Source organism: Eubalaena glacialis, chromosome X (genome assembly GCF_028564815.1).
Source record: "Eubalaena glacialis isolate mEubGla1 chromosome X, mEubGla1.1.hap2.+ XY, whole genome shotgun sequence".
NCBI classification, from domain to species: Eukaryota; Metazoa; Chordata; class Mammalia; order Artiodactyla; family Balaenidae; genus Eubalaena; species Eubalaena glacialis.
In genome coordinates, this window is record NC_083736.1 from 110,002,477 (window position 1) to 110,027,792 (window position 25,316).

The 25,316-nt window shown below is 42.7% G+C and overlaps 1 protein-coding gene across 2 annotated transcripts in view; it reads right to left on the minus strand.

The window, feature by feature from the left end:
* The window catches only part of LAMP2 (lysosomal associated membrane protein 2), a 36,611-nt gene extending 19,581 nt beyond the window's left edge, over nucleotides 1–17,030 (minus strand). For both annotated transcript variants that reach the window (XM_061177952.1, XM_061177953.1), the window contains exons 1-5: nucleotides 16,852–17,030; nucleotides 6,329–6,447; nucleotides 5,426–5,642; nucleotides 1,193–1,351; nucleotides 65–252 (exon numbers count right to left, since the gene is read on the minus strand). In XM_061177952.1, coding sequence (XP_061033935.1) covers nucleotides 65–252; nucleotides 1,193–1,351; nucleotides 5,426–5,642; nucleotides 6,329–6,447; nucleotides 16,852–16,915 — 747 coding nt within the window. In that variant the 5' untranslated portion in view covers nucleotides 16,916–17,030. The remainder of the gene's footprint in view (nucleotides 1–64; nucleotides 253–1,192; nucleotides 1,352–5,425; nucleotides 5,643–6,328; nucleotides 6,448–16,851) is intronic.
* Between the last annotated feature and the right edge of the window lie 8,286 nt (nucleotides 17,031–25,316).

The window sequence follows — 25,316 nt, forward strand, 5'->3', positions numbered from 1 at the left end:
CTGGACCCACTACATTTGAAAGGAGATACAGAAAGAATGTATCAATAAAAACAGGCAACTATACCTTATCATGAGTAACGTTCAGCTGCAGCCCCATGGTAGCCAGAAGACACGTCCCATTGCTATTTACAACTGAATAGGATCCAACCTCTGGCTTTTCCTTTGGAGAGGGTGTTGTAGTAGGAGATGGCACAGTGGTGGGAACGATGGGCACCACTGTGGTTGAAGTTTTATCTTTATCACACAAAAACTCTGAAACAAACAAAGGACAAAATAAATGTTTTAATTCATAAGGCCAGGGAAGAGCAAAATATTTCTCACAATAAAAGTCCAAAAGGGTTATGTTTAGGGTAGAGAATATCTTGATAGTATTATTTTAACCTAAATGAGGCAGAGGTCCTCAAACTGCTGCCTCATTTGCAGACAATCTTAAGAGCTATGACACGGCAGACAGGCTCCAGACACATACAAATGCGTTATCTACTCACGCGTGGCCACACACTCATCTTTTCATGATGAGTCCCTTAAGTCCCTTTGTTCCCCCAAAACTTCATCTGCCTCTGAGGTGAAAATCAGAGGTTTAAGTTTGAAAACAGTTTTCCCCTACCTAGGCCTGCCCTCTTCTTTTCCACATATAACCACTATAAGGAAAAATACGGTTTTTGACTGAAAAAAGTTTAAAAATCATTGAAGGATTTAAATACAAATGAACCTTTTATTTCAACCCCTTCTTAGGAAGTGTTGGTAGTTTTCCAGAACTGGTGCACGAGAAATTATTGTTTTTCCAATAAAGTCATATAAAAGTTACAAAATCGATTTATAAAAGTCAAGATTAGAACACAGAAATCCCATTTCTCAGCTTTTGTCTTGGATCTTCAAAAGCTGAAGAGCTGAGGATCAAATGCTATCTGAGGATTTGTTCAAACAAAGATTAGGTTTTAGCCACTGAAAACACTACAGGTAGCACATTTTATTAAAAGACCATTCCACAACATGTACATCAGAAACTTAAAAGTGCAAGTTCCACGGGAATAAGAATTGCTGTTATTTATAAAAACTTTACAGTGCAGTGTAAGGTGTAAATCTTAACATATAAATGCTTTAAGATAACGACTTCAACTAAAGCTACCTGGTATACTCTAATCTTAAGTTAGGACCCAAGTATAGAAATATATATATTTTAAGTGCTCACCTTTTGTGCTCACTGTGCCATTTTGGACAAAAGCTTGTACGTGAACATCCCAATAGTGCTGGACAACATCATTCTTTCCTAAGGTTAATAAACTATTGCATCTAAAGATGTCATTCAATGGAACTTTGAATGCCAAACGGTCAGAAACAGTAAAAACTCCTGTAAAAGAAGATTAACAATAGCTATTTCCAAGAAGGTAGGAGGAAAGTGATCATATAAATATACATTAGACTTTCATCTCTTCTGTCTGCCTGCCCCGCCCCATTCCTGAAGTGACAAAAGACAAGGCCTGTTCCGGAACTGACAAATTCACTGTGGCTGAAACACAAGGAGTAAGAGGAAAGACGTGATGGGGATTAGGAAGGAAAGATAAGTTGCAGGTGGTCACACTTTGAAGCATCTTCTATGATCTCAGGACAGGTTGGGCTTTATTTTGTTAGCAATAGAAGGTCAGCTTCAGTTTTTAAAGCTGGGAATAACAAATGTATCATTTATTTTAAGGAACACAGCAAAACTGTAGAGGTTAGGCAGAGCAGAAAACTTTTAAGGAAAGTCATTTAAGAGGGAAACTAGTTAGAAGGCCAACGAGCTGGTTAAGAGGAAAGGCGAGGAGGAGTTGCCTAAACCAAGATAGTGAGGTGCAGTAAGAAGAGAGTAAAGAGGCCAAACTGAAGACACATAGCTAAGGTAGAATCAACAGGACTTAGTGACGAAACAAAGAAGAGAGATGGAATAATCAAGGATTATTTTTGTGCTACTATCCCAAAGTAAGTTATAGTAACTAAAATGAGTTTTTGAAACCTCTTCCTGGATAGGATTTAAAGACTATTCCATTTCAGGAAAATTTCAGAATATGAAAGCAATAAGTTACCACCTTTCTGTGCAGAGTCATTATAATGCTTATATGGTGAAACTTCAAAAGACTATGATCACACTTATCCACCCAAATGGCTTAGCTTCTTTTGGAGAAGCAAGGAAGGAAGGTATTCAAGGCCCTTAATATAGGCTGTCTTCTGTGCCTCTCCATCACATAGCAAGGCAGGACTTATGCTGCCTTGGCACCCCCTAACGGCCAAAGGAAAAAAATTTTTTAAACCAATGAACTAGAACATTTTTCTCCAAAACTGTTTCTCACTGTTAGCATCAGTGAATAGATGTATGAACTAGCTGGTGGTAGATAGACCTCAAAAACAAACGAGTGCAAAAACAAGCTGTAGACATACTGGAGTTACACTATAAAACTATGTCATTTTTAGGGCTTCCCTCGTGGCGCAGTGGTTAAGAATCCACCTGCCAATGCAGGGGACACGGGTTCGATCCCTGGTCCGGGAGGATCCCACATGCCGCGGGGCAACTAGGCCCGTGCGCCACAACTGCCGAGCCTGTGCTCTGGAGCCCGCGCGCCTGGAGCCCGTGCTCTGCAACAAGGGGGGCCACCTCCATGAGGAGCCCGCGCACCACAACGGGGAGTAGCCCCCTGCTCGCCGCAACTAGGGAAAGCCCGTGCACAGCAATGAAGACCCAACGCAGCCAAAAATAAATAAACAAAAAATAAATACATTTAAAAAAATAAAAAATAAAAATAAAACTATGTCATTTTTAAAATGATGTATTGTTTATGAACATATATTGACATATATATTAGTCAAATACAAACACGTGGAGCTTCCCTAGTGGTGCAGTGGTTAAGAATCCACCTGCCAATGCAGGGGACATGGGCTCTATCCCTGGTCCAGGAAGATCCCACATGCCGCGGAGCAACTAAGCCCGTGCGCCACAACTACTGAGCCTGCGCTCTAGAGCCCGCGTGCCATAACCACTGAAGCCCGCACGCCTAAAGCCCGCGCTCCGCCACCGCAATGAGAAGCCTGCGCACCGCAATGAAGAGTAGCCCCCGCTCGCCGCAACTAGAGAAATCCGCACGCAGTAACAAAGACCCAATGCAGCCAAAAATAAATAATAAATAAATAAATAAATTTATTTAAAAAAAGAAAAAAACCCATCATCAACAGTCTATTTAAGGAAGCCATTTAAAATCTCAAATAGTTTCAAATATTACACAGAAGCTAGCAATAAAAATTGCATCTTCCCTTGTTTAAAATAAAAGGGATAAGGGAATTCCCTGGTGGTCCAGTGGTTACGACTCCACACTTTCACTGCCGAGGGCACGGGTTCAATCCCTGGTCAGGGAACTAAGATCCCACAAGCTGCACGGCACGGCCAAAAAATAAAAAAATAAAAATAAATAAAAGGGGGGTGAGACTGGCATTAACCTTTCAGAGCCCACAGTTTTTCCATCAAATCTGTCAGATCAAACCCCATCTGCTTTTACTGCCACCCCCCTTGGTCTGGCTACTCATTACATCATCACTTGATTCCTATAACAGCCTCTTAAACTGGCATCTCTGCCTGTAGTCTTCTCACTTCCAATTAATCCTGCAGAACATTCTTTATAAACTACTGTCTCTGCTTTTGTTACATCATTCTCCTGCTTAAAAACCTAAAATGGTTCCCCGGTGCCTACCCCATCAAGCTATAAATGCCTTTCCTTGGCTTCCAAGGCCCCCTATAATTTAGACTCACTGCACCTAGCCAAATTGATTTTCCTTCTACTACACACACAGCCTCTATTTTAATCAGGCAGCTCTCCAATTACTGCTGTGCATACTATGCTTCCCCCTGCTGGAAATATTCTGCTCAAAATTCTCCACTTATTCAAAATCTACCATTAGGCCGAGTTTCAGCTCAGGTCCTCCTTCTCTACACCAAGCTTTCTCACTCCTTCGATGCACGCTGACCTCTGCTCCTCATCAGGACCTCTTGTCCACAGGCATCCACTGATGGGCTCAGGGACGATGTACCATATGCAAAGTTTACTCTGTACTTTGAGAGGGTCTAGAGCTTTCCTCACATTGTCAGAAAAGATTTATGAACCCTCCATGCCCAAAACGCAAACAATAACAAATTCACAAGGATCTCAATGCTTTCCAATTTATCCATATAACTTGGGTAAACAACTTCACTTTGTCTCTCCAACTAGTTTTTAAGCTCGGTGAAACTTAGGGACAAATCCTAATACTAGTTCTGAAAGACAATATATGGCAGAAAGCTAAATACCAAGATATCCAATAATAAACTTGCTTTAGTTATCCTCTCAAACGAAGACATCAGTAAAAAGAAAACTAGGATTTAATTTCCAAGTCTCAGTTAGTGATACCTCCCAAGTTTTACATGAGCTCATTCACTTCTGGATCTTTAAAATATGATCTTTTGATATCCCATAAATCCAAATGAATCACTCATCCCCAAGTCCAGGAAACTAAAGCCCATCTACCTGTGCTTCTGGGGTCAGGATGAAATACTCTCTGTGAGAAATGCTAAGCTACTACAAACACCGTGTTAATATCCCAATCTCAGTGGAGGGGGGAGAAAGGAGAGAATTATATCCCTAACAAGATTGAAATCTCCATTATCCATGCCTTCAAAATATTTTAACACACATTTCAGTTCTAGTAGTCACAACAATGGCCTAATTCCCAAAGCCTTCCCAAGTTCATTTTGACCTAAAATTCTCTCAAAATAGCAGCAAATGTTGATTTCAGTCATCTTACGTTTTGTTTATTTTAACTTTTTTTCCTTACCTTTTTTACTTTTCAGTCAAAATCCTACCTAAATGGTAAAAAGATTTGAAGATGAAGTATTTCTGCTGGTCTCAGGTTACTAAACTTGTACACATTTAAAACAGCTATTAGTAAAGGATTTTCTCATTCATTCAACACTTGTTGAGTGCCCACTATTGAATGAAATAAATAATAGTAGTTAAGTGCATGCACTCTGTAAGCTCAACACACTTTGGTTCAAACACCAGCTCACGCACTTATTAGCTTGTGTGACCTTTGGGAAAGACATCTAATCTCATCAAGCCTCATTCCCTTTACCTGTAAAATTGAGATAACATCTACTTCCCAGGGTTGCTGTTAAAGATTAAGTGAGATGCTGCTGGCAACACACTTAGGACACTATTGATACATGGTACATAGTAAAGCACCAAGCAATGACAGCAAATATCCTTACTGTGTCAAACACTACGCCATGCAAGGGAATACAAAGACATGATGTTTCCATTCCAAACAGGAAGACAGACTTGCATATGGATGGCTTTTAAATTATTTACATTTTTTTATTATTAATAAAGAGCAAAAGAACACAACACAATCCAATTCTTAAGGTTACCTTTTTCTTTCGCATCAGGAAATGTTGTGCTATCATTAGTGTCGTAGGAAAATGAGATGCTGTCGATTGAATAAGAAGACGTCTCCTCTTCTGTAAAATTCACAATCCAGGAAAAACCAGATCCAAACTGCACTGCAATTTTGGGACCATTCTGGTCATCCCCACAAGAGCTTCCACTGTACTTTGCAGCACCAAGGTCTGAAATGGTTACAGTTTTCTAAAAGAAAAAGAAATCTGGGAGTTAGGCCCAAACAGGCAGCAATGAGCACAAGCATTTCCGAACGGGGTGCCACTGCAGTTGACTTCACGCCCCCGTGGCCAGCCTGGCCCGTCTGTGCTGACCAGTCTCATATTCTTCAGCTACACACCAGTCCCTCTGGACAAATCCATGCAAGTCTAAAAGGAAAAGGAAAACCGGCCTGAACTTCCGTTATTAAGTTGATTTTTAAAAAAAATCAGATTGTAAGCAGGCAGGACCTTAACCAAAAGAAATAAGAAGGCAAAAAGGATTGAGAGGATACCCCACACCCCCAAAGGAGACTTTAATAGCAAGCTATTAAAAAAGGACAAGCTTTGATGTTAGTACATGTTACAAACATTATAGAAGTAGTTAGACCTGAAACACCATACAGTCTTCAGATTATCTGCCCTTAACTAACTCCAAAAAACCTCTGAAGAACGATGAGTTAAAATATTCATTCCTAAATAAATAAATAAAATAAAAAAATTCATTCCAACACTAAATAGAATACCTTCAAGTGTACATGCTAAAATAGCTCCACAGAATTTACACGTTAAGTCAGTTAACTATGAAATCTTATTTGTATAAATGAATACAAAGGATAAAAAAAGAATAGAAGTAAATTCCTACTATAAAACTCAAAGAAAAATAAAAATACTTACATTATGTTTGTCTGTGGTCTCATAGTGTATTGTGAAATTCATCTGCCATTTTGCATAAAGGCAAGTGGCGTTTTCTGAATCTGTCAAATTAAGTTCCAATGCATAAGACGAGACAGCTCCTAGATTTATTAAAAAGAGTAAAATTTTTAAATTGGACTACAAAAACATACATAAAATAAAAACAAGCTCTATCCAGCACTTAAGTTCAACCAGCTCTAAAATGAAACAAAGTATTTTTAATATATATGGTAACTTGGCGATTATCTTTTGATCGAAATCCTGTTGATAAAGTTAGCAATACCCCTTCCCCCAAAAGTTTACTCAACATAGGATGCTTAGGTAATGGCACAGACTGGTGACATTTGCCTTTTACCTCCTAATAATCGTTTCCACACTCTGTGCCTTGCTAGTTTTGTTTTAGGCAATTATAGTTTACCTGTTAGGACTTTTGTTTTTTAAGGTAAATGAGGTGAAGGGGAAGCGTGGGAAGGGTGTTAAACTCCTGTTTTTCTCAAACCAGCTGGTGGAACTTTCTCTACATAAATAATGATAGATCTGATTTCTGTGGTCTTGCTGCTTTAAATCCTGTCACAAGCTATGTGACCTATGACACTTAAAAGTCTTGGCAAACTATTTTATTCCAATGTGAAAAAATGATGATGTGGGCCAGGGCTAAGCATGTGTACCACATGACCAACAGTACTGCAAAGGTTGTTAGATCCATAAGCAAAAGGTTAATTTTTATAAATGCAGCATTCATCATTTTTGTTTCATAATAAAATCCAATTGATTAGAAAGCCTAATTAATCTTTTGACATGGGACTTCCCTGGTGGCGCAGTGGTTCAGAAATCCACCTGCCAATGCAGGGGACACGGGTTTGAGCCCTGGTCCAGGAAGATCCCACATGCCGCAGAGCAACTAAGCCCGTGCGCCACAACTACTGAGCCTGTGCTCTAGAGCCCGCGAGCCACAACTACTGAGCCCGTGTGCCTAGAGCCCGTGCTCCGCAACAAGAGAAGCCACCGCAATGAGAAGCCCGTGCACCACAACGAAGAGTAGCCCCCTCTTGCCGCAACTAGAGAAAGCCCGCGCGCAGCAACGAAGACTCAACACAGCCAAAACTAATAAATAAATAAATAAATAAATTTATTTTTAAAAAAATCTTTTGACATGGACTTAAAGTTCCTTCCTACATTCTCAACCTGCTACCTCTCTTTTAGCAGAGAAACCTTTCAGGGACAGAAAAGCCTTGGGACTTTTCAGCTAACTTGACTCTGATCTTCTACACTAGGTTAAACATGGGGACATTACCTATTACATTGAAGAGCCCAAGGACTCAAAATATGATATGCCAGCAAACTCAGCAGCAGCAGAAATGATGGGCCATCATCTAAGGATTTTCTTCACTGTCTCACGCATATACCCAAGGGGTGAGCTGTTTCCTGTTAAGACAGCTGCATAGCCTTGAATGATACCTGAGCACACCTGCGTCACCTACAAGTGGGGACACGCTCTAGACTACAGAGAATAAAGTCCTAAGAGGAATACCAAGAAGGCATGCCTCAGCAACAGCCTTCAAGCTGTACACAAAGCTCTCGTCATGCTCTGCATGCTCTGGAGACCGGGCTGCCTCGCCAAGCCTGAATCTGATATGCTAAAGCTTGTGGTTGCTGACAATGCCTAAATGTATCGGCTAAGGCTCCAATAAGACTTTGTGAGGCCCAAGTAGGTTTTACAGGCTTTCTTTTCTCAGAACAATCTGGAATGGAGCTGGCATCATTGATCCAAGGCTACCCTGCAGTGGTGTTGAGAACTGCAGCTTAGAATTCTTCTAATCACCTGGAGGCCTGCTTTCCATACAGTCTCTCTTGGTCTTGTTTAAAGTCCCTCATTTTAACATATTCTCTGTGAATATTCAAAGCATTCAAAACTATCAGAAACAACCAAGAAAAGCCTGGCATGTATTAATCATTTTCTTTCCAAAGATATTAGAGTAACAGACAAAACAGTGTAAAACAATGATTAGTATCAACATGTGCTGGGGTGGAGAACTCCGCCCTATGGAGTAGAAGGCACAGGTTGTGGTTCACATTTGCCACTACATTAATATCAAAACAGCCTACCTGCCAACCCATAAATGAGAACTGAGAAATGCCCCGAGGGTCCAAAACATTCTGTTCTCATGCCTTCATAGCCCTTCTCGCTGTGAGAGCTATGCCTTCACAGGGCTTCCTTGGCATCCCGGTCTACATCTCCAACTGCACAGGGGCCACTTTTACTCAATGCCTATCACCTCAAACTCAACAATTCCACAATGAAAATCTACTCTTCGACTTCCTCCAAATGGAGCGCGCCTTCTCAGCCTCACTGGCTTGAAAGGAAAGGCAGGACCTTGTACCGACACTCAGGCTCAAAAGGTTTTGGGAATTAGCTTCTACTTCATTCTCTTCGTTAAGTCCTATTGATTTTTTCCCCTTCAAATTCCCTCTGAAATCCAATCCTTTGCCTTTTATTTCTATTCCAACTCCACCACCACACCCCTAACTTACTACAGATACCTCCTAGCTACCCCTAGAACTGCTGTCAGATTAATGGTCCTTAAATACCTCTTCCTGGGGCTTCCTTGGTGGCACAGTGGTTAAGAATCCACCTGCCAATGCAGGGGACAGGGGTTCGAGCCCTGGTCCGGGAAGATCCCACATGCCGCAGAGCAACTAAACCCATGCGCCACAACTACTGAGCCTGCGCTCTAGAGCCCGCGAGCCACAACTACTGAGACCTGCGTGCCTGCAGCCTGTGCTCCACAACAAGAGAGGCCACTGCAATGAGAAGCCTGCGCACCATAACGAACCGCAACTAGAGAAAGCCCACGCATAGCAACGAAGACCCAACACGGCCAAAAATAAATAAAATAAAAATTTTTTAAAAATTAAAAAATAAAATTAAATACCTCTTCTCTCAGGATACTTCCTTGATCAAAACCTTTTACTGGCTCCAAAATTCCCACATTAAATTTACATTCCTCTGCCTGACTTTCAAAGTAATCTTTAATCTTGTCCCACCCTATTCCTTCAACTTCTCTCAAGCCATGTTCCCAGAACACACCCTTTAATTTGCCTGAACTTGTTCCCCTGGACCCATTCGCCATGCTCTAGTCAACCTCCCAGGCTTCTACTGCTCCTAACATTTGAAATCTACTTGTTCACCTCAGGAGGGATTTCACTCTTTCTCGCTGTCCCAAAATCTGAAACACCCGCCACCCTGCCTTTTTGTTACAATTTCTGGCAAATATCCCCACCCACTACAACAGCTGAAAATGTTAGATATTTGCTTTCCCAGACTCCCTTGTGGTAAGGATGGCACTTACTTTATACTAGGCTCCATCCAGCAAAGGCATCCACCCCAGATTCTGAATAAGAGGGCGGTGAAATGTGGCCAAGAAGGGAACTATCACACTCAGATGGAAGTAGCTACAGCAGGATCAGGGTCCCAGGCAACAAGGCCAGAACAGCTAGTGGCAGTGGCCAGCAGTGCAAGCCACAGGTTAATGCTTGGCGATGGCAGTGCAGTTCAGTGGCATGAGTTGGGGTACTGAACTAGGCTTTGGGGTATATAGTCAAGAGCTCCAGTAATTCTGAGTTACCTAATGAACATTTTTTTATAAAGTAAAAATTTACTGATGTGTTACATACAGAAAAGTACACAGCATACATTCGGAAGGGATTTAAAGTGCACAAAGTATACAGCTCAAAGAATTTTCACAAACTGAACCCGCTTGTGTCAGGAAACATTGTGTCAGGAACATTCCAAGTACTCTTCAAAGTCCCCCTGTTCCCCCTTCCAGTTATGATTTCCCTCCCAAGGGCGGCCGCCATCCTGTCTTCTAACAGTACAGTTTACTTTTGCCTGTTTTTCAACTTGATGTAAATGAAATCATTCACTATGCTCTCTTTTGTATCTGGCTTCTTTCACTCAATATTATGTCTGTGAGATTCACCCATGCTGTTGTGTGTAACTGCAGTCTGTCATTTCTCTCTGTGTATAGCCTTCTTTCACTGCTTGTCTATGCTACTGCTGATGGGCATTTGGATAGTTTCCAGTTTGGTTCTATTACAAATGGACACATCGGTGAACACAGGTGAACACAGGAGTATGTGTGTCTATTAGGTATGTGTCTAGGAATGAAATTGCAGGGTCAAAGGGTATGCACATGTCCCAATATCTTTTTAATAAATTCCTTTTCTGCTTAAAAAAAGAACAATGAGATTTTATTTCTGTTGCTTACAATTAAGAACCCAGACTGATATGCTGTCCACTTTTCAGCAGCCATTTTCTCCATAAAGATTTCCTTGACTACAAAAGCCCTCAAGGAGCAGTCATAGTGCCTAGCCCCACACTTGAGTGTATTTTACACTATCATGAATTATTCATTTATTTTATGCCTGTAAATCCTGTCTCCCCTACTGTCATAAGCTCCAAAACAACAGTTTTCAACTGTTACTTCGCAACAAACTGATGTGCCATGGTAAATTATAGTATACAGCAAGTAATTTGTTAACTAATAAAAAAGTAACAAAGTCCATGAATGAATGATATACATGGGTAGATTCAAGATTCCCTTTTGATAAGGTCTCTGCCACTCATTTGAATTTCAATATGCTCCCTTAAACAGATGATCTTATCTATGCCACAGCCCCTAGGAGTGTGTCTTTTATATGAATGTCATCCATCACAAGTGTCATGGTGGGGGAGACCATGTTTATTACTTCCCTCTATCTCCTATCATTCCTAGTAGTGCTGAATACATATTAGATTCTCAATAAATACTGATTGATTAGATCAAGGTGAAAATACCATGCAATAATGACCCAGAACACAGCTTAATCTAATTACAGGAAGAGCCTTTAGCTCTTCCAAATCATGAACCCAACCTATCAGGCTTCTGGATACTCCCTCAACCCCCATGTCCATTTTTTGCAATAAATTTTGACATGAATTTCAAGCTAGGAATAATCCTTTTCCCAGAAATTAAGTTTATAGTTGAAACATTTACACTTTGGTAAAAAAATCTTCAGCAAGCCATTTTCATCCTTATTGAAGTGTTTGATTTTCGAATAGCCAAACCATTTTTGTCTAAAAGGCTTTATGACATTAAAAAACCACAGCTGAATATATCCTAGAGTGTGTAATTATGGAGCTGACAGTTTATTCTCTTGAAAGGCAAAATCAACTTTCTCAAATTCAAATATCCTCTTAATCTTGTTTCCAAAGAGATCATTTATAGGTTCTTTTAGAACTCAGAACAAACTCTGTTCTCCAAGCATGGCACGCTGCAAAAAGTGGCTAGGTTTTTATAAGTCTATTTGACCCAAAGTGTAGTTGAAAAATATACATTTGTAAACAATATGGGGGTGGGGTGGGAACATAATACTAGTGGTAAAACAAAACCAATAAAAAACAAACAATGATCTAAGAGGCAATATAATGGGACGATTAAGAGTCCCATCACTAGCATTGAAGAGCTAGAATTCAAATCAGGCAGTCCAATTTACTAGCTGTGAGACTCTGGGCAAGTTAACCTTGCTAAGAATTGTAGTGTGTACTTCTCCAATACATTCTTCGAAAGCATGAAAGCCCTTCAGAGCTAAAAGAACTTTGCCAAGCAAGTTAGAGATTCCAGCTTAAAAGTTTCCCTTCTAGTAAACACAGCACCTAAAGGGATCCTTCCCAAATTTTAGGTATGTCTACTTTCATCATACTTAGTTATGGACGCTTGTCCTCGAACTCATCAATTCAGAATGAGGTTGAGCAAAGGGTCTTAAAAACAAAAAACAAAACAAGCCAAAAAAAAAAAAATCAGGACATAGGCAACAATATCTATTTACTTTCTTTTCAACTCATAGGTCTGTTAAGTCAAATTGACTGTTCCTCAATTCCTAATATAAGTACAATTACCGCTTCGGTTTCTGATACTCTGGATTTCTGGTAAATCTCTTAAAAAATAAAAGTAATAATAGATTTTAAGCTATGAAATAATTTTTTTTAAGGTCAGAGAGTGGGTAAGGAAATAAGACTCAACACCATTCAACTAATGGAAAGGGCTTATTGCTGAGTGCTGTTTGGCAGACCTCCAGAATTCTTTTGCAATGCACAGCAGGGTACCAACAAGTACTTATAAAGTACACTTTTGGATCTGATGGGATCTCTGATCATTTTAATCTGAAATTATGATTGGAATGCTTTTGTCACTATAGGAGGAAGAGCAGTCTTCCTGCACCATGGAGCACTGAAGTCAGCTATAATGCTGTGAAATAATCCTTGATCACAAATTCCACTCGATGATATAGGGGAAGAAAGCTGCACTCATGGGGAATATGTGAATATCTAGAAATCCTATCAGGTGTGATAACCAACGACTAATGGATGAATAATAAGCCTGTCCTTTCAAGTATCTTTATTAAAGCTAGAATAATTTCAGCAGAATCTTGAAATCAAAGTTATCAGTGGTAAGGCTACAGAAAAATCTCAATGCTTACTTTCTTGCTTTTTGATCACCTCCAAAAGAGAGAGATTGGTTCTTTGTGGAAACCTTATTCTCCTTTTCACCTAGGACTTCCTAGCTCCCCAGGTGAACCTCCACTACTATGTAGGTGTATGTGAAGGGGTACAGGTAAGATACTAGCATTATTGTATGGGATTATAGTTTAATAAGTTGCTATCTGTACTGCTTAGCACTGATCTTGAAGTTCTCCAATGGAAAACACACACAAAATATCTTGCAAGACCTAATTTAAGGTTCACAGAAGAAAAAGGAGACCGAGTTGGTCTAGTTCACCGTTATATCCCCAGTGCCCACCAATGAAGACCCTCAACAAAAATTTACTGAGAGGTAACCATGTGCCACCTGGCCCTGTGCTAGGGAGGCAATGGGAAGTAACAGTACAGAAGACAGTCTCCACTCTCAGAGACTAAGACCACAGGGGAGACTTGACTATTACTGGGGGGAAAAAAGAGTGGGAAATAGGCTAGCCTAATAACCTAAGAGTTTGGGAAAGACAAGATTTACTCCTATTCCTCCAAATAAGTCACCTGGCTGGCCTCCTTCCAACACTCAGGTCTCTGCTCAAATGTCACCCAACAATGAAGGCCTTCTGACCACAAAATGTCAAGAAGGGTCAACCCCACCACCCACTGCCTATCGTCTGCTCTTCTTCCTCATTACCTGCCTCATTTTCTTCACAGTGCTTATCACTGAAATTCTATTATTTACCTGTTGGGCTGTCTTCCCCCACTAAAATGTAAGCTCCGTGAGAGCAGGAACCTGATCTGTCTTCTCCATTGCTCTATCTATCCCTTTCACCTAGTGGCTGGTACACAAAAGTCATTCCTTAAACAACTGTGGAAAGGCGGGACTCCGACCAGTGAAGTACACACTCAGGACACTTATATCAGGTTTTTTCCCACCCAGAAAAGCCTCAACCCTATAAAAACCAGATGTCAGACTAGTTACAGGAATCAATAACCACAGAAATCTGAAATCTATGTCACAAAGGGAACATAAGCAGTGATGCTAGGAAAAGTTTTTCATCCACTACTCTCTTTGTAATGCCTCTATACAGCTTTTCTTCATAAAGTTCTCTAGTCAGTTATAATTCATTCAAATAAATACCAGCATAGCTTAATCTGGGTGAAAAAGACCAATACATAGGCTCTGAGAATTCTTTTCTATATTTACTCTAGAGCAACTATTTTTAAAAGCTACCTGCTGCAGCTGGGATAGTGTTATAAAGTTACAAAGTGAAAACGGCCCAGCTGGAAGCTAATGAGACCATAAATTCAGGAACAGATCCTCCCTTCGTTGGTACCCTCTGCAGTAGTCAGGAACAGCATGAAATTCATAGCAGGTACTTTACAAATATTTATTGACTTTTCAAAAAACTATTCTTGGTATCCATTTTGATATATAAAAGTAACATGCAAAACCCACCAAGCAACTGAAGAATTGCTAAATTCTTAAGGAAAAAAAAAAACACATGGAAGGAGTTTGAGCTCCACATTGAACCAATAGCTGGGAGCAAAAGCAGCTGTAGAGAAAAGGGAGTTTCCATTTCATTCTGGTACCTTTGAAACATCTGACCTACCTACATTACTAACTTTTACTTCTCCAAACCCTGTTCTGAACTTGAAAGTGGAGGGAATCAATCTTGGAAATCTTCCAAGAGAATGAATCTAGTTAGTAGTCCCAATCAATAAATGGCAAACGAGCAGATGAGCTGATGGGTTCTTTTATGCGCTTCTTTTTGCCTGTTTATTTTCTGCAATGAGCAAGCACTGCTTTTGTAAAAACAAAACAAAAAAAAGCTTTCATTAAAAAAAAAATTTAATGACATGAAAGCCAACAAGACAATGATTATTTTTTTCACTTTCTCTAAACAATAACAGTGTTGTTCGTGCAGATCCAATTGGCAGTGAACTACTGATTACCAGATGCCTTGGTCAGATGTGTTCTAGTCACTCATAAGGTGCTTTTCGTTGTAAACAATCCTCTCTTAGGGTCGCTTGGCCCTCAGTGAGTACTTCACAGGGGAGTTAAGGCTTCGAACTGTGTTTGAGCAAAGCCTCTGTGGCCCACTTTCAAGAAGGGCTACAGAAGAGTTTCCTGCACTGTGTGCACAGCTGGACTCTCTTTTGGCATCAGGACCCCTTTACTTTATCCACTGAAGACCTCAAAGAGCTTTGGTTTATGTGAGTTACATCTATTGGTATTTGCTGTACTAGAAATTAAAACTAAGAAGTGAATAAAACACATCAGACCCATGAGAGTGGTGATGTCATCACACATTCATTCTATAGCCTCTGGAAAACTCCACTGTACTGATGAGAGGATGAAAGTGAAAAAGACAAATGTCTTAATATTATTCTAGAAATAGTTTTGATCTGACAGAACCCCCCCCCCCAGAAAGATCCTTGAGAATCACTAGATTAGATCGTCAAGACCCCTTCCAACGCCATGGCTCTGGAGCGAGATTTCTCATCTTTTGGCACTACTGACGTTTTGAGGTGGATAATCCTTTGTCGGGGGTGGGGGAGTGCTGTCCTGTGCATTGTGGGATGTTTAGAAGCACCCCTGGCCTCTTACCACTAGATGCCAAAAGCAATCCCCAATTGCGATAACCAAAAATGTCTCCAGATATTGCCGAATGTCCCCTGATTGAGAATCCACCATTCCAGGGTGTTGATTTTATTCTACTGAAATGTGAATTACAAAATGTGCACCTCTCACTGCCTTCTCAGGCCCCTAATATATCTACTTTCTCTCTACTCCCATCTGGATCTGTTCCTTCTCTTTTATGAGGTCACAAACAGCAAGAGTCAGTGGTAGCAACAAGCGCAGGATTTATCAGTTCAGGAAGAGGTATTCTGGTCAAAGTTCACCTTTCAGGCATTAAAAGGCCTCAGGGACCCAATGCTTGGGGGTGGGGTGCACATAGCACCATCAGCCAACATTCAGCCAGTCATTCTTAGGACCTGGTAACAACCCAATCCTTAGGAAATTACCTACCCTCCTCCTCCGAAAACGAGGTAATAGGCCAGTTGTGTGAGAGGGAAGAAGAAATGGAGCTTCTGAAGGCAAAGAGGCAGTATACAAGACTCAGATATACCACCCCTCTAAAACCTCAACATCTGGGGACTTTTTTGTCAGGGTCTAGCTGGGAGGAAGTAACAAAACTGGTTAAAAAAAAAAAAAAAAAGAAGAAGAAAAAAGAAAAAAAAACCCACGATGTCCTCAGCACCTCCAAGTCAGATATTCACTCCCCACCAAAGTTCCTACTCATCCCTTTTAGTCTCCAGAGGCTGGGTCCAAGTTTTCTCCCCTGGAAACTGCCCCAGCCACCTTAGATCCCTTCCCCATCAAAACTCCAAGTACCAAACTCCAATCCATCATCATTCTTCACCTCTTTAATCACCCTTCCTTCACAGCGTCAAATTCCTACCCCTCGCCACCCAAGCCTCTCACTGCCCCTCAGAATCTACTCGTATCTGTTCCCCCCACTTACCCCAAGCTTTTCTCCACGCAGGCAGTCTCTTCCCTCAGTTTTCTCTCCCACACCACAGTTTTCCACCATCTTCAAAACTCTTGCCTGATACTAGGACCAGGACTCTAAATGTCTATGCCACCCCAGATTCTGCACGTACCGCCATCCTATGCTCATCACTCCTTAGTATCTCCCCCAAGTTACTCTTTCTAACCCGATGCGCTCCACTCCTCTCTCTTCCCTACCTACTCCCTCGGCGTCCACCCCCCCTTACTTGCCCCGTTATGGACCCTTCTCCCCTGCCATCCCTCGGTCGGGCTTTCTCTAGGGCATCGCTCGTCACCTCGGGCCAAGCGCCGAGGCCCAGTGTTAGTCGTTCAGCTTCTCAACCCCATCTCCCCGGACCAGTCTTTCAGGTTGTGGCCTCTGAACTGGGCGCCCCGGGCCCAGGCTCAGGGACTAAGCAGGAGGGCCCGACAACTCACCCAGGACGAGGCAGAGCAGAAGGAGCCCGGAGCCCGTAACCGGGGCGAGGCGGAAGCACACCATGATCCCGCAGAGCAGGCTGCTGCGGCGACAACTGCAGCGACAGCAGAGAAAAGCCTCGCGGAACCGGGGCAAGAGCGCCGCTGACCACCGACCACAACGCTGCAAAACCCAGGACTCGGCGCTTCAGCGCTGGTCATAAGACCAGGGGCGGGACTCTTTCTTGCCTTCACCCAATCACCGCGTTTGAAAGCGGCCAGAGGGGTGGTGATGCAGGGCCCGGTGGGCGGGGTGACCACGCCCTGGCTTTTTGGTTCACACTCATTCTTACGCTCCTAGGAGATAGGCGCGGACGGCCGTTTCTAAGGCTAAAGAGAAACGAACTTTTTTTTGGGGGGGGGATAGATAGTAGAGATTATTTCAGTTCCGACTCCTTGAGGAAGGAGAGAATACTTTTGCTGGAGTAAAAATGGTTGCTAGGCATCGCAACGTAATACCTACAAAAATAATACATGATTATTCTCCAAACACTGTTGCCCATGCAGTTCATGTCATTAAAAGGACAAGGGGGGCTTCCCTGGTGGCGCGGCGGTTGAGAGTCTGCCTGCCAATGCAGGGGACACGGGTTCGAGCCCTGGTCTGGGAAGATCCCACATGCCGCAGAGCAAACTGGGCCCGTGAGCCACAATTACTGAGCCTGCGCGTCTGGAGCCTGTGCTCCGCAACGGGAGAGGCCGTGATAGTGAGAGGCCCGCGCACCGCGATGAAGAGTGGCCCCCGCCTGCCCTGCCGCAACTAGAGGAAGCCCTCGCACAGAAACGAAGAGTGGCCCCCGCCTGCCACAACTAGAGAAGGCCCTCGTACAGAAACGAAGACCCAACACAGCCATAAATAAATAAATAAATAAATTTAAAAGAGAAACCTTTCAAAAAAAAAAAAAAAGGACAAGGGAGCTAGAGGGTGATACAGAGTCACTGAACGCCAGAGCAGGGCTTGGCCTTGAAGTTCACCTAGTTACAACACCCTGTTTTTCAGATGGGGAAACTGAACTCAGAAAGAGGAAGAGTCTTATTTAAATATAGAAAGAAAGAAAATGAGGAAGAGAGAAATAAAATAGAAGGACAAAGGGAAAAAAACAAAGATCATCCATATTCCTACTACACAGAGAGACACTTATCTATCTGTCCATCCTTCAGGTTGTTTTTCCTCTGCCTATACACATGTAAATATTCTTTAATTAGAATTCATACTAAACATACTATTTGGTATAGTTGACAATTGGACGGATGAAACCTAAAATATTCAACAAACGAAAGCATTCAAAAACTATAAAAATCTCAAGTTGGGATAAAGCACTGATTCTCAAATATTAGTTTCCAAAAGAATTATCTGGGGATTTTTAATAACATATTGAATCCTCAACCTCATTCCCCAGAGATTCTGAAACAGTAGATCTTTGGCAGTCCTAGGAATCTGTTTTTATTTTTTTAACAGGAACCCCAAGTAATTCTGATTCCTATGGTCCCCAGACTACATTTTGAGCAACACTAAAATAGAGCTTCAAAATCATCTAGTCCAGGAGATCTTAATCTGGTTCCAATGGATGAACTTGGGGTCAGGGGGTGTCTGTGAATCCCCAAAAATTACATGCAAGATTTCTGTATGTGTATTTTTCTGGGGAAGTTTATAGCTTTTACTGGTTCTTAAGTGGGACCTGTGACTCCTCACCCTAACACCCGCCCCTGCTCAAATATTAAGATCTACCCTCCACTGTCCTTTGCTTTAATGTGATTAATTCCTGAAAGTGAGAACACTTAGCAATGAATGTGTTCTGTCATGGGTGAAACTGAGTCATGAGCAAGTGACTTCCTCTAAGAGGGACTGACATACACTACAGTATTAGGCACTGCCTTTAGCAAAACAAGGTCATTTGACTGCCCCACCATCAATAAGGCTAGGCAGCAGCTATGTCCTGAAGAACCCACAATTGAGTTGAGCACTCAGAAGTTGCCCCGCCCCCCAATTCTTAATGAAGCGACTCTCTCCCTTCTCCCTCAGCTGTAAACTGCCTACCTTTAATGTTCAGTGAAACTCTAAGTTCCAGAAGAAGAGACAAAAGAGCATGGTGGAAAGAACATTGGATGGGCAGTCAGAAGAGTTGGATATGAGATACCACTTACTGGCAGCATGACCTTGGGCAAGTCACTTCATCTCTTTGAGCTTCTATATCTTTATCCAAAAATAACATAGTGTGACTAGAGCTGTTTCTCAATCCTGGCTGCACATTGGGATCACTTGTAGGGCTTAAAAACTAGAGATGCCCCTTGGTCCCGGCCCTTGAGATTCTGATTCAGTTGATATGGAGTGGGGCCTGGGCATTGTGTTTTTCTCAAAACTCCCCAAGGCAATATTAATGGGCCAGACATGATCTCTCTAAGGTAGCCCCAGCTTTACAATTGTAGGATTCTATGAGAGTAAATGCTCACTTGTTTAAAATATAAGAAAACAAAGTGTCCCAATGAGTCAAACATACTGAACTTCTTGCAGATGTCATCAAATGAAAACATGGAACACAGAGAGATATCAGCGGCCTTACAAGCTAAATCCACCGCCATCACCACCTTTTCCCCTGACAAAAACAAATGCTCGTTCCTTGACTGGGACAGCCTCCTTCAGGAGACAGAACAATGTTTTGGGGGTGGTGAGTAAAGGTTGGGTTATTTTGTCAGAAGAAACAAGCCAAAAATTCTCAAACCTTTGTTTGGTCTGAGTGTCCATACTTGCAGTTGTTTAATGTCCCCTCCTCCAACACTGAGAGAACTACTCCCTTTTTTGTGCACTGTCTCCCATCACCCCCACCCAGTTGAAGGAACTTGACCAGAGCTCTTCTGCAGGAGAGGCAGATCCGTATGTGGGACTAGGGTCCATGGTTTGAGGAACTTTGTGAGATCCCCTGGGATCTGAGCTTCACATCTGTGGACTTGATTATTGATACTGCTGTAAACAGAGCGCTTTTACGTGCACTTCCTCTCCTACCGGACCTCGTACCTCCCCCCAGGGCAAAACTCCTCAGTCCCCCACCACCATAGGTAGATTCTGACTCTTTGGAGCAGCTCTGAGAGCTCATGACTTTTTAGCCAGGGAGCAGGGGGAATCACTGGCAAACACTGCCCTAAATGTGAACACACTGAATGGTGGCAGAAATAATGACCCTCTCAGAGTTGGTAAATGACAAAACAATGAGATGTGTGGGTCCGAGGGAGGAAATGAACAGAAAGATACAGATTTAGAATGGAAAAAATGACAAATGCTTATTAAATAAATGAGCGACCCTGAGGTACTGGTGCCATCTACCTGCCATCTGTTGAATGAAGAAAAACCCACTGTCTAAAAGTTGGGAGTTCTGTTTTATTCGGGGAGTTTACTGAGCACTGTAGCCCGCACCCGAGACAGCCTCTCAGAGAGCTCTGCGGAACTGTTCCAAAGAGGCAAGGGAGGAGCCGCAATATAGAGGAGTTTTTTGCTGGAAAAAAAAAATGTTATCGAACATCAAAAATTACTGCTAATCACAAAAATACCAGACATCTCAAGTTAATGATTTTAGTGCTTTTCTCTGTATGGGAAGATGCAAGAATCTGGGCTCATTGCAATTATTCCTTAGATATGCATCTTCCTTATCTAGGACCAGTATCCTGTTTTCCTCCATCCTGAATGCCCCTGGGGTGCGCTGTCGGGGGTGGCTGCCGCGGCTGCTGGCTTGGTGGCAGGCGACATTCTTTGTTTACTGAAATGGCAGGCGACATTTTTTTCTCCCCACATCATGCAATTATTTTATTTGCATTCTTTCTCTGCCATTTTTCCTTTCCCTACCCATCTTTTTTTTAGTTTCTCCTACACTCCTTTTTCCTTTCCCCTCTGGCATGGCCCCCTTTTCTGGGTAAGCCTCCAAACTGTGACTGTACGGTCATCACTCAGCCCCAACAGAAAGGTCACAGTGGGCTCAAAGGGCTGCCAGCCTCGAGCTAGAGTGCGCTGGGTGAGTGGAAACAGGCCATTGGAGTTATTTGTTTCCCCCAGCAGGATTCTTCTCGACCTGTCCCCCAAAGATCTGGTCTAACCTGCTAATGATTCTCAACTTGCAGCACGCATCACAATCACCAAAAAGGCTTCTGAAAACACAGATTACTGGGCCCTACTGTGGAGTTTGAGCCAGTCTGGGGTGGTGCACGAGAATCTGCATTTCTGGCAACTTCCCAGGTGATCCTGATGTTGCCATTCTGGAAACCACACTCTGAGTAAAGAGGCCCCAAACCGAGGTCACCTGTCCTCTGGGGAATGGGGTTAAGAGGTGGGGGAGAAGAGACTTTCATTAACTTCTACAGTATTTCAATTTTTACAGCAATCAGATTTTTTTTGTAATAATGGTTTTTAAATTAATGAGTGCAAATCATTTTAAAAAATCAAATAATTTTTTAAAGTATGAAATCTAAAGGAAACACTTTCTAAAAAAATTTTTTTTAACATCTTTATTGGAGTATAATTGCTTAACAATGATGTGTTAGTTTCTGCTTTATAACAAAGTGAATCAGCTATACATATACATACATCCCCATATCTCCTCCCTCTTGCGGCTCCCTCCCACCCTCCCTATCCCACCCCTCTAGTTGGTCACAAAGCACCAGGCTGATCTCCCTGTGCTATGCGGCTGCTTCCCACTAGCTCCTGGACTCCAGTCCCACTCCTCAAAGTAATAACTGGTAACAATCTCTTTTTCTCAACTCTCGGGAAAAAATTATGCATGTACCTGCATATATATTTACATTTTTTAAATTAGATAAATACGAGCATGCTCTACATATTGTTTAGTGACTTGCTTTTCTCACTTAGTGGCATATCTTGAGGATGGTCTTTAAAAGTCGTATAGCTTTGCCTCATTCTTCTAAATAGCTTTCATTGTGTAGCTGTACCATAATTTATATTTATTTATTTAATTTTGGCTGTGTTGGGGTTTTTTTGCTGCACGCGGGCTTTCTCTAGGTGCGGCGAGCGGGGGCTACTCTTCATTGCGGTGCGCGGGCTTCTCATTGCGGTGGCTTCTCTTTGTTGTGGTGCACGGGCTCTACGTGCGCAGGCTTCAGTAGTTGTGACACGCAGGCTCAGTAGTTGTGGCCCGTGGGCTCTAGAGCGCAGGCTCAGTAGTTGTGGCCCACGGGCTTAGTTGCTCCGCGGCATGTGGGATCTTCCCGGACCAGGGCTCGAACCCATGTCCCCTGCTTTGGCAGGCGTATTCTTAACCACTGCGCCACCAGGGAAGTCCCTGTACCATAATTTATAAAACGCAAATATTCTTAAACCCCTCTTCCCCAAACAAATCCCTAGATCTGTCTGCAGCATCACCCTGTGGTTAACATAGGAATTGCATCACATAGCAACACCATTAATAATAAGGGAATTTTAATAAATTACTTAGACTTATGTCACTGTTTTGAAAAGTGGAAACTTGCCACAAGGTAAGCACCGCTGGTGTGGCCGGAGCAGAGTGAGGTCCAGCCGTTGTGATGCTAAAGTGGATTTTTGGAACCCATTCAGCCATCTGATTATCATGCAACATTAGGAAGGTCATTCCATGCTCTGTGTGCACCTGATATTCCTCGCCACACACCCCCCTCCCAACTTGGAGGAGAAGGGACATACTCAGCTGATGGAAGGAAGTTACTTCTTAGAAGAGGGACAACTTTAAACACTAGTTGGTCTCGTGTGTGTGTGTGTGTGTGTGTGTGTGTGTGTGTGTGTGTGTTTCACTTTAATCATTTAAAGAGGGGTGGTATAGTGCAGTAGTTGAGAGCGGGGCTCTGGCATTGTACTGCCTCAATTTGACTCCTGCCTCTACTACTTACTAATTGTGTGACCTCTGGGCCTCAGTTTCCTCATCCATAGAATGGAGATAATAATAGTAGTACCTATGACGTAGGATTATGACAAGGATTGAATGAGGTACATGAAAAACCCTGACAAGTAGTAAGCACTTGACAAACATTCCTGTTACTGTTATTAGTCGTAGTAATTGTAGTGTTCCCTTCTCTCTGCCAGTGTGTCATAGACCTAATGACTTCTCACTGGTGCTCACTGATTAAGGAAGGGCCATTGCTATCCTTCATATTTAAAAATTTTTTTATATAAATGCATACATGTCCAATGAAGAACGCTTGTAAAACACTGCTAAACACCAAGAGGAAGATTAAAATAACCTGTGGCCCTACTTCCGCCTAGAACATCCCTTCTCCTCCCACCTCCTCCAACACCAGGCTGGCTTCTGCTTCTCCTTCAGGTGACATGACTCTCTCCCCAGAAATCTTCTTTAACCAGTCAAGGCTGAGTTAAGGGGGTTTCACCAACGTGCTCCCCTAAAGCTCTGGACTTCCCTCATCATGGCGTTCAGCACACTGTAATTGTCTGTTCACTGGCCCAGACCCCACCGGAGTCTGTGAGCTTCTTTAGGGCAGAGGACATGGCCATTTTTTTGTTTAATTTATTTCTTTTATTGAAATATAGTTGATTTACAATGTTGCAATAATTTCTGCTGTACAGCAAGTGGGACATGGCCATTTTTTTCACCGATCTATGCTCATAGTAAGCGCTCAGTAAATGCTTATCAAATTCACGAATGAATGGCAGGTCTAAGAATAGGTTCTCACTTTTGGAGATCATATGGCCTAAGTGCTGAGCTGGCGGAATGGTCTCCCCAGCAGAATATTTCCCAAGTTTTTTCCATCTGTGTCACATCAGGGAAAGTGGCAAGATACATGCCTTCTTTCCACTAGACCAGCCAGCTGACCGAGGACAAACTGCTAACTTCCGCTTCTACCACTTTCTCACTTTCTCTTCGTCTATATGTCTCTCTTTGTCGCACTCTCTCTTTCTTTCTTTCTTTCTGTCTCTCTCTCTCTGTCTCTCTCTCTCTCACACACACACACACACACCCCTCCCTTAGCTCTTCACTGGAATCTCCACATTCTCTTTCAACTGAATAGATTATGAAGGAGAGGGATCCCAGGACATTAGGACTCACAAAACTGTGAGACTGTGTGTTGCTTAGGCAATAATGTCATATCATTCCCTTCCTTTGCAGTTGGGGTTTGGAGGAGAGGGCTCAGAGTCAGAGATTCTTACCTCCGCCTTTATGACCCTGTTGATGGTGACAATAACCTGAGGCTTCAAGTGTAACTGAGAAGGCTGCTGACAGCTCTTTGGAGTAAAATGGCAGCCACTTACTGCAGGCTCCTGATAGGGAATGATAGACATTTAAAATCAGAAGAGCTCTTGTCTGCTTCAACCCCTTCATTTTGCCCAGGGAGGTCAAGTTACTCGGCCAAGTAGGCAGCAGAGCTGGGAATAGAACTCTTACCTCTGTATTTCTTGCCTAGTGCTCTACTCTCAGTTAGCTCAGACCCTGTGCTCTAAAAGGCCCCCTTCATTAAAGTTTCATGTCATTGAGAAAGGCCAGGAAAACACTGAGGGCCCTGTTCAGTTCCGGAATTTGTTACATGGAGACCTTAGCACTCTTATGAATTGAAATGTGTAAGTTTCCTAGCAACTTCACTCTTCCAGATGTTATTTATTCCCTTTTCCGGCTGACTGTTCATGGAAGTCCTTGTTGGCTTTACAATGGGCTTTGAGGAAGACAGTCCATCTGGCCAACTCCTTCATTAGGGATGTAATAGGAAGCACGAACAATAAGTACACTTCTCTTGATTCCATCCCTGTCCTTCCGTCCATGTTTCCCCACCCTTTCTCCCCAGACACAGTGATTTCTGAGAGCCAGGGTGGCTTCCAGGGTAGACACAGCCACCTGAAGACCTGTGAAACCAGGATTCAGACACCAACCTTCCTGCCGCATCCAGCACAGTGCTCGCACCTAACACTCGCTCACGCTCCTCAGCATGAAACCCAGGAAAGCTGGTTTCTGAGCCCAGTTTGGCCACTACTCGCTCCGTGGCCTGTTCAGGTCACTTAATCTCTTTAGCCACTTAATCACAATTTCCTCTACTGTCTAAGGGTTTGGACAACAGCAGTGTTTCTCAAAGTGTGTTCCAGGGAGTCCATGGGCTCAGAGGAGGTATCTCAGAGCAGGTGGGCAGGACGTCCTGACTTTCACTCCACACCAACAAGAATGGCTCCAGTCTTCTCTGTTTTATGTATTTTTTTTAATTACTGCTAGATCTTTACTTATTTATTTATTTTTATTTTTGGCTGCGTTGGGTCTTTGTTGCTGCACGTGGGCTTTCTCTAGTTGCGGCAAGTGGGGTCTGCTCTTTGTTGTGGTGCATGGGCTTCTCATTGCGGTGGCTTCTCTTGTTGCGGAGCACGGGCTCTAGGCGTGCAGGCTTCAGTAGTTGTGGCACGTGGGCTCAGTAGTTGTGGCGCACGGGCTTAGTTGCTCCGGCATGTGGGATCTTCCCGGACC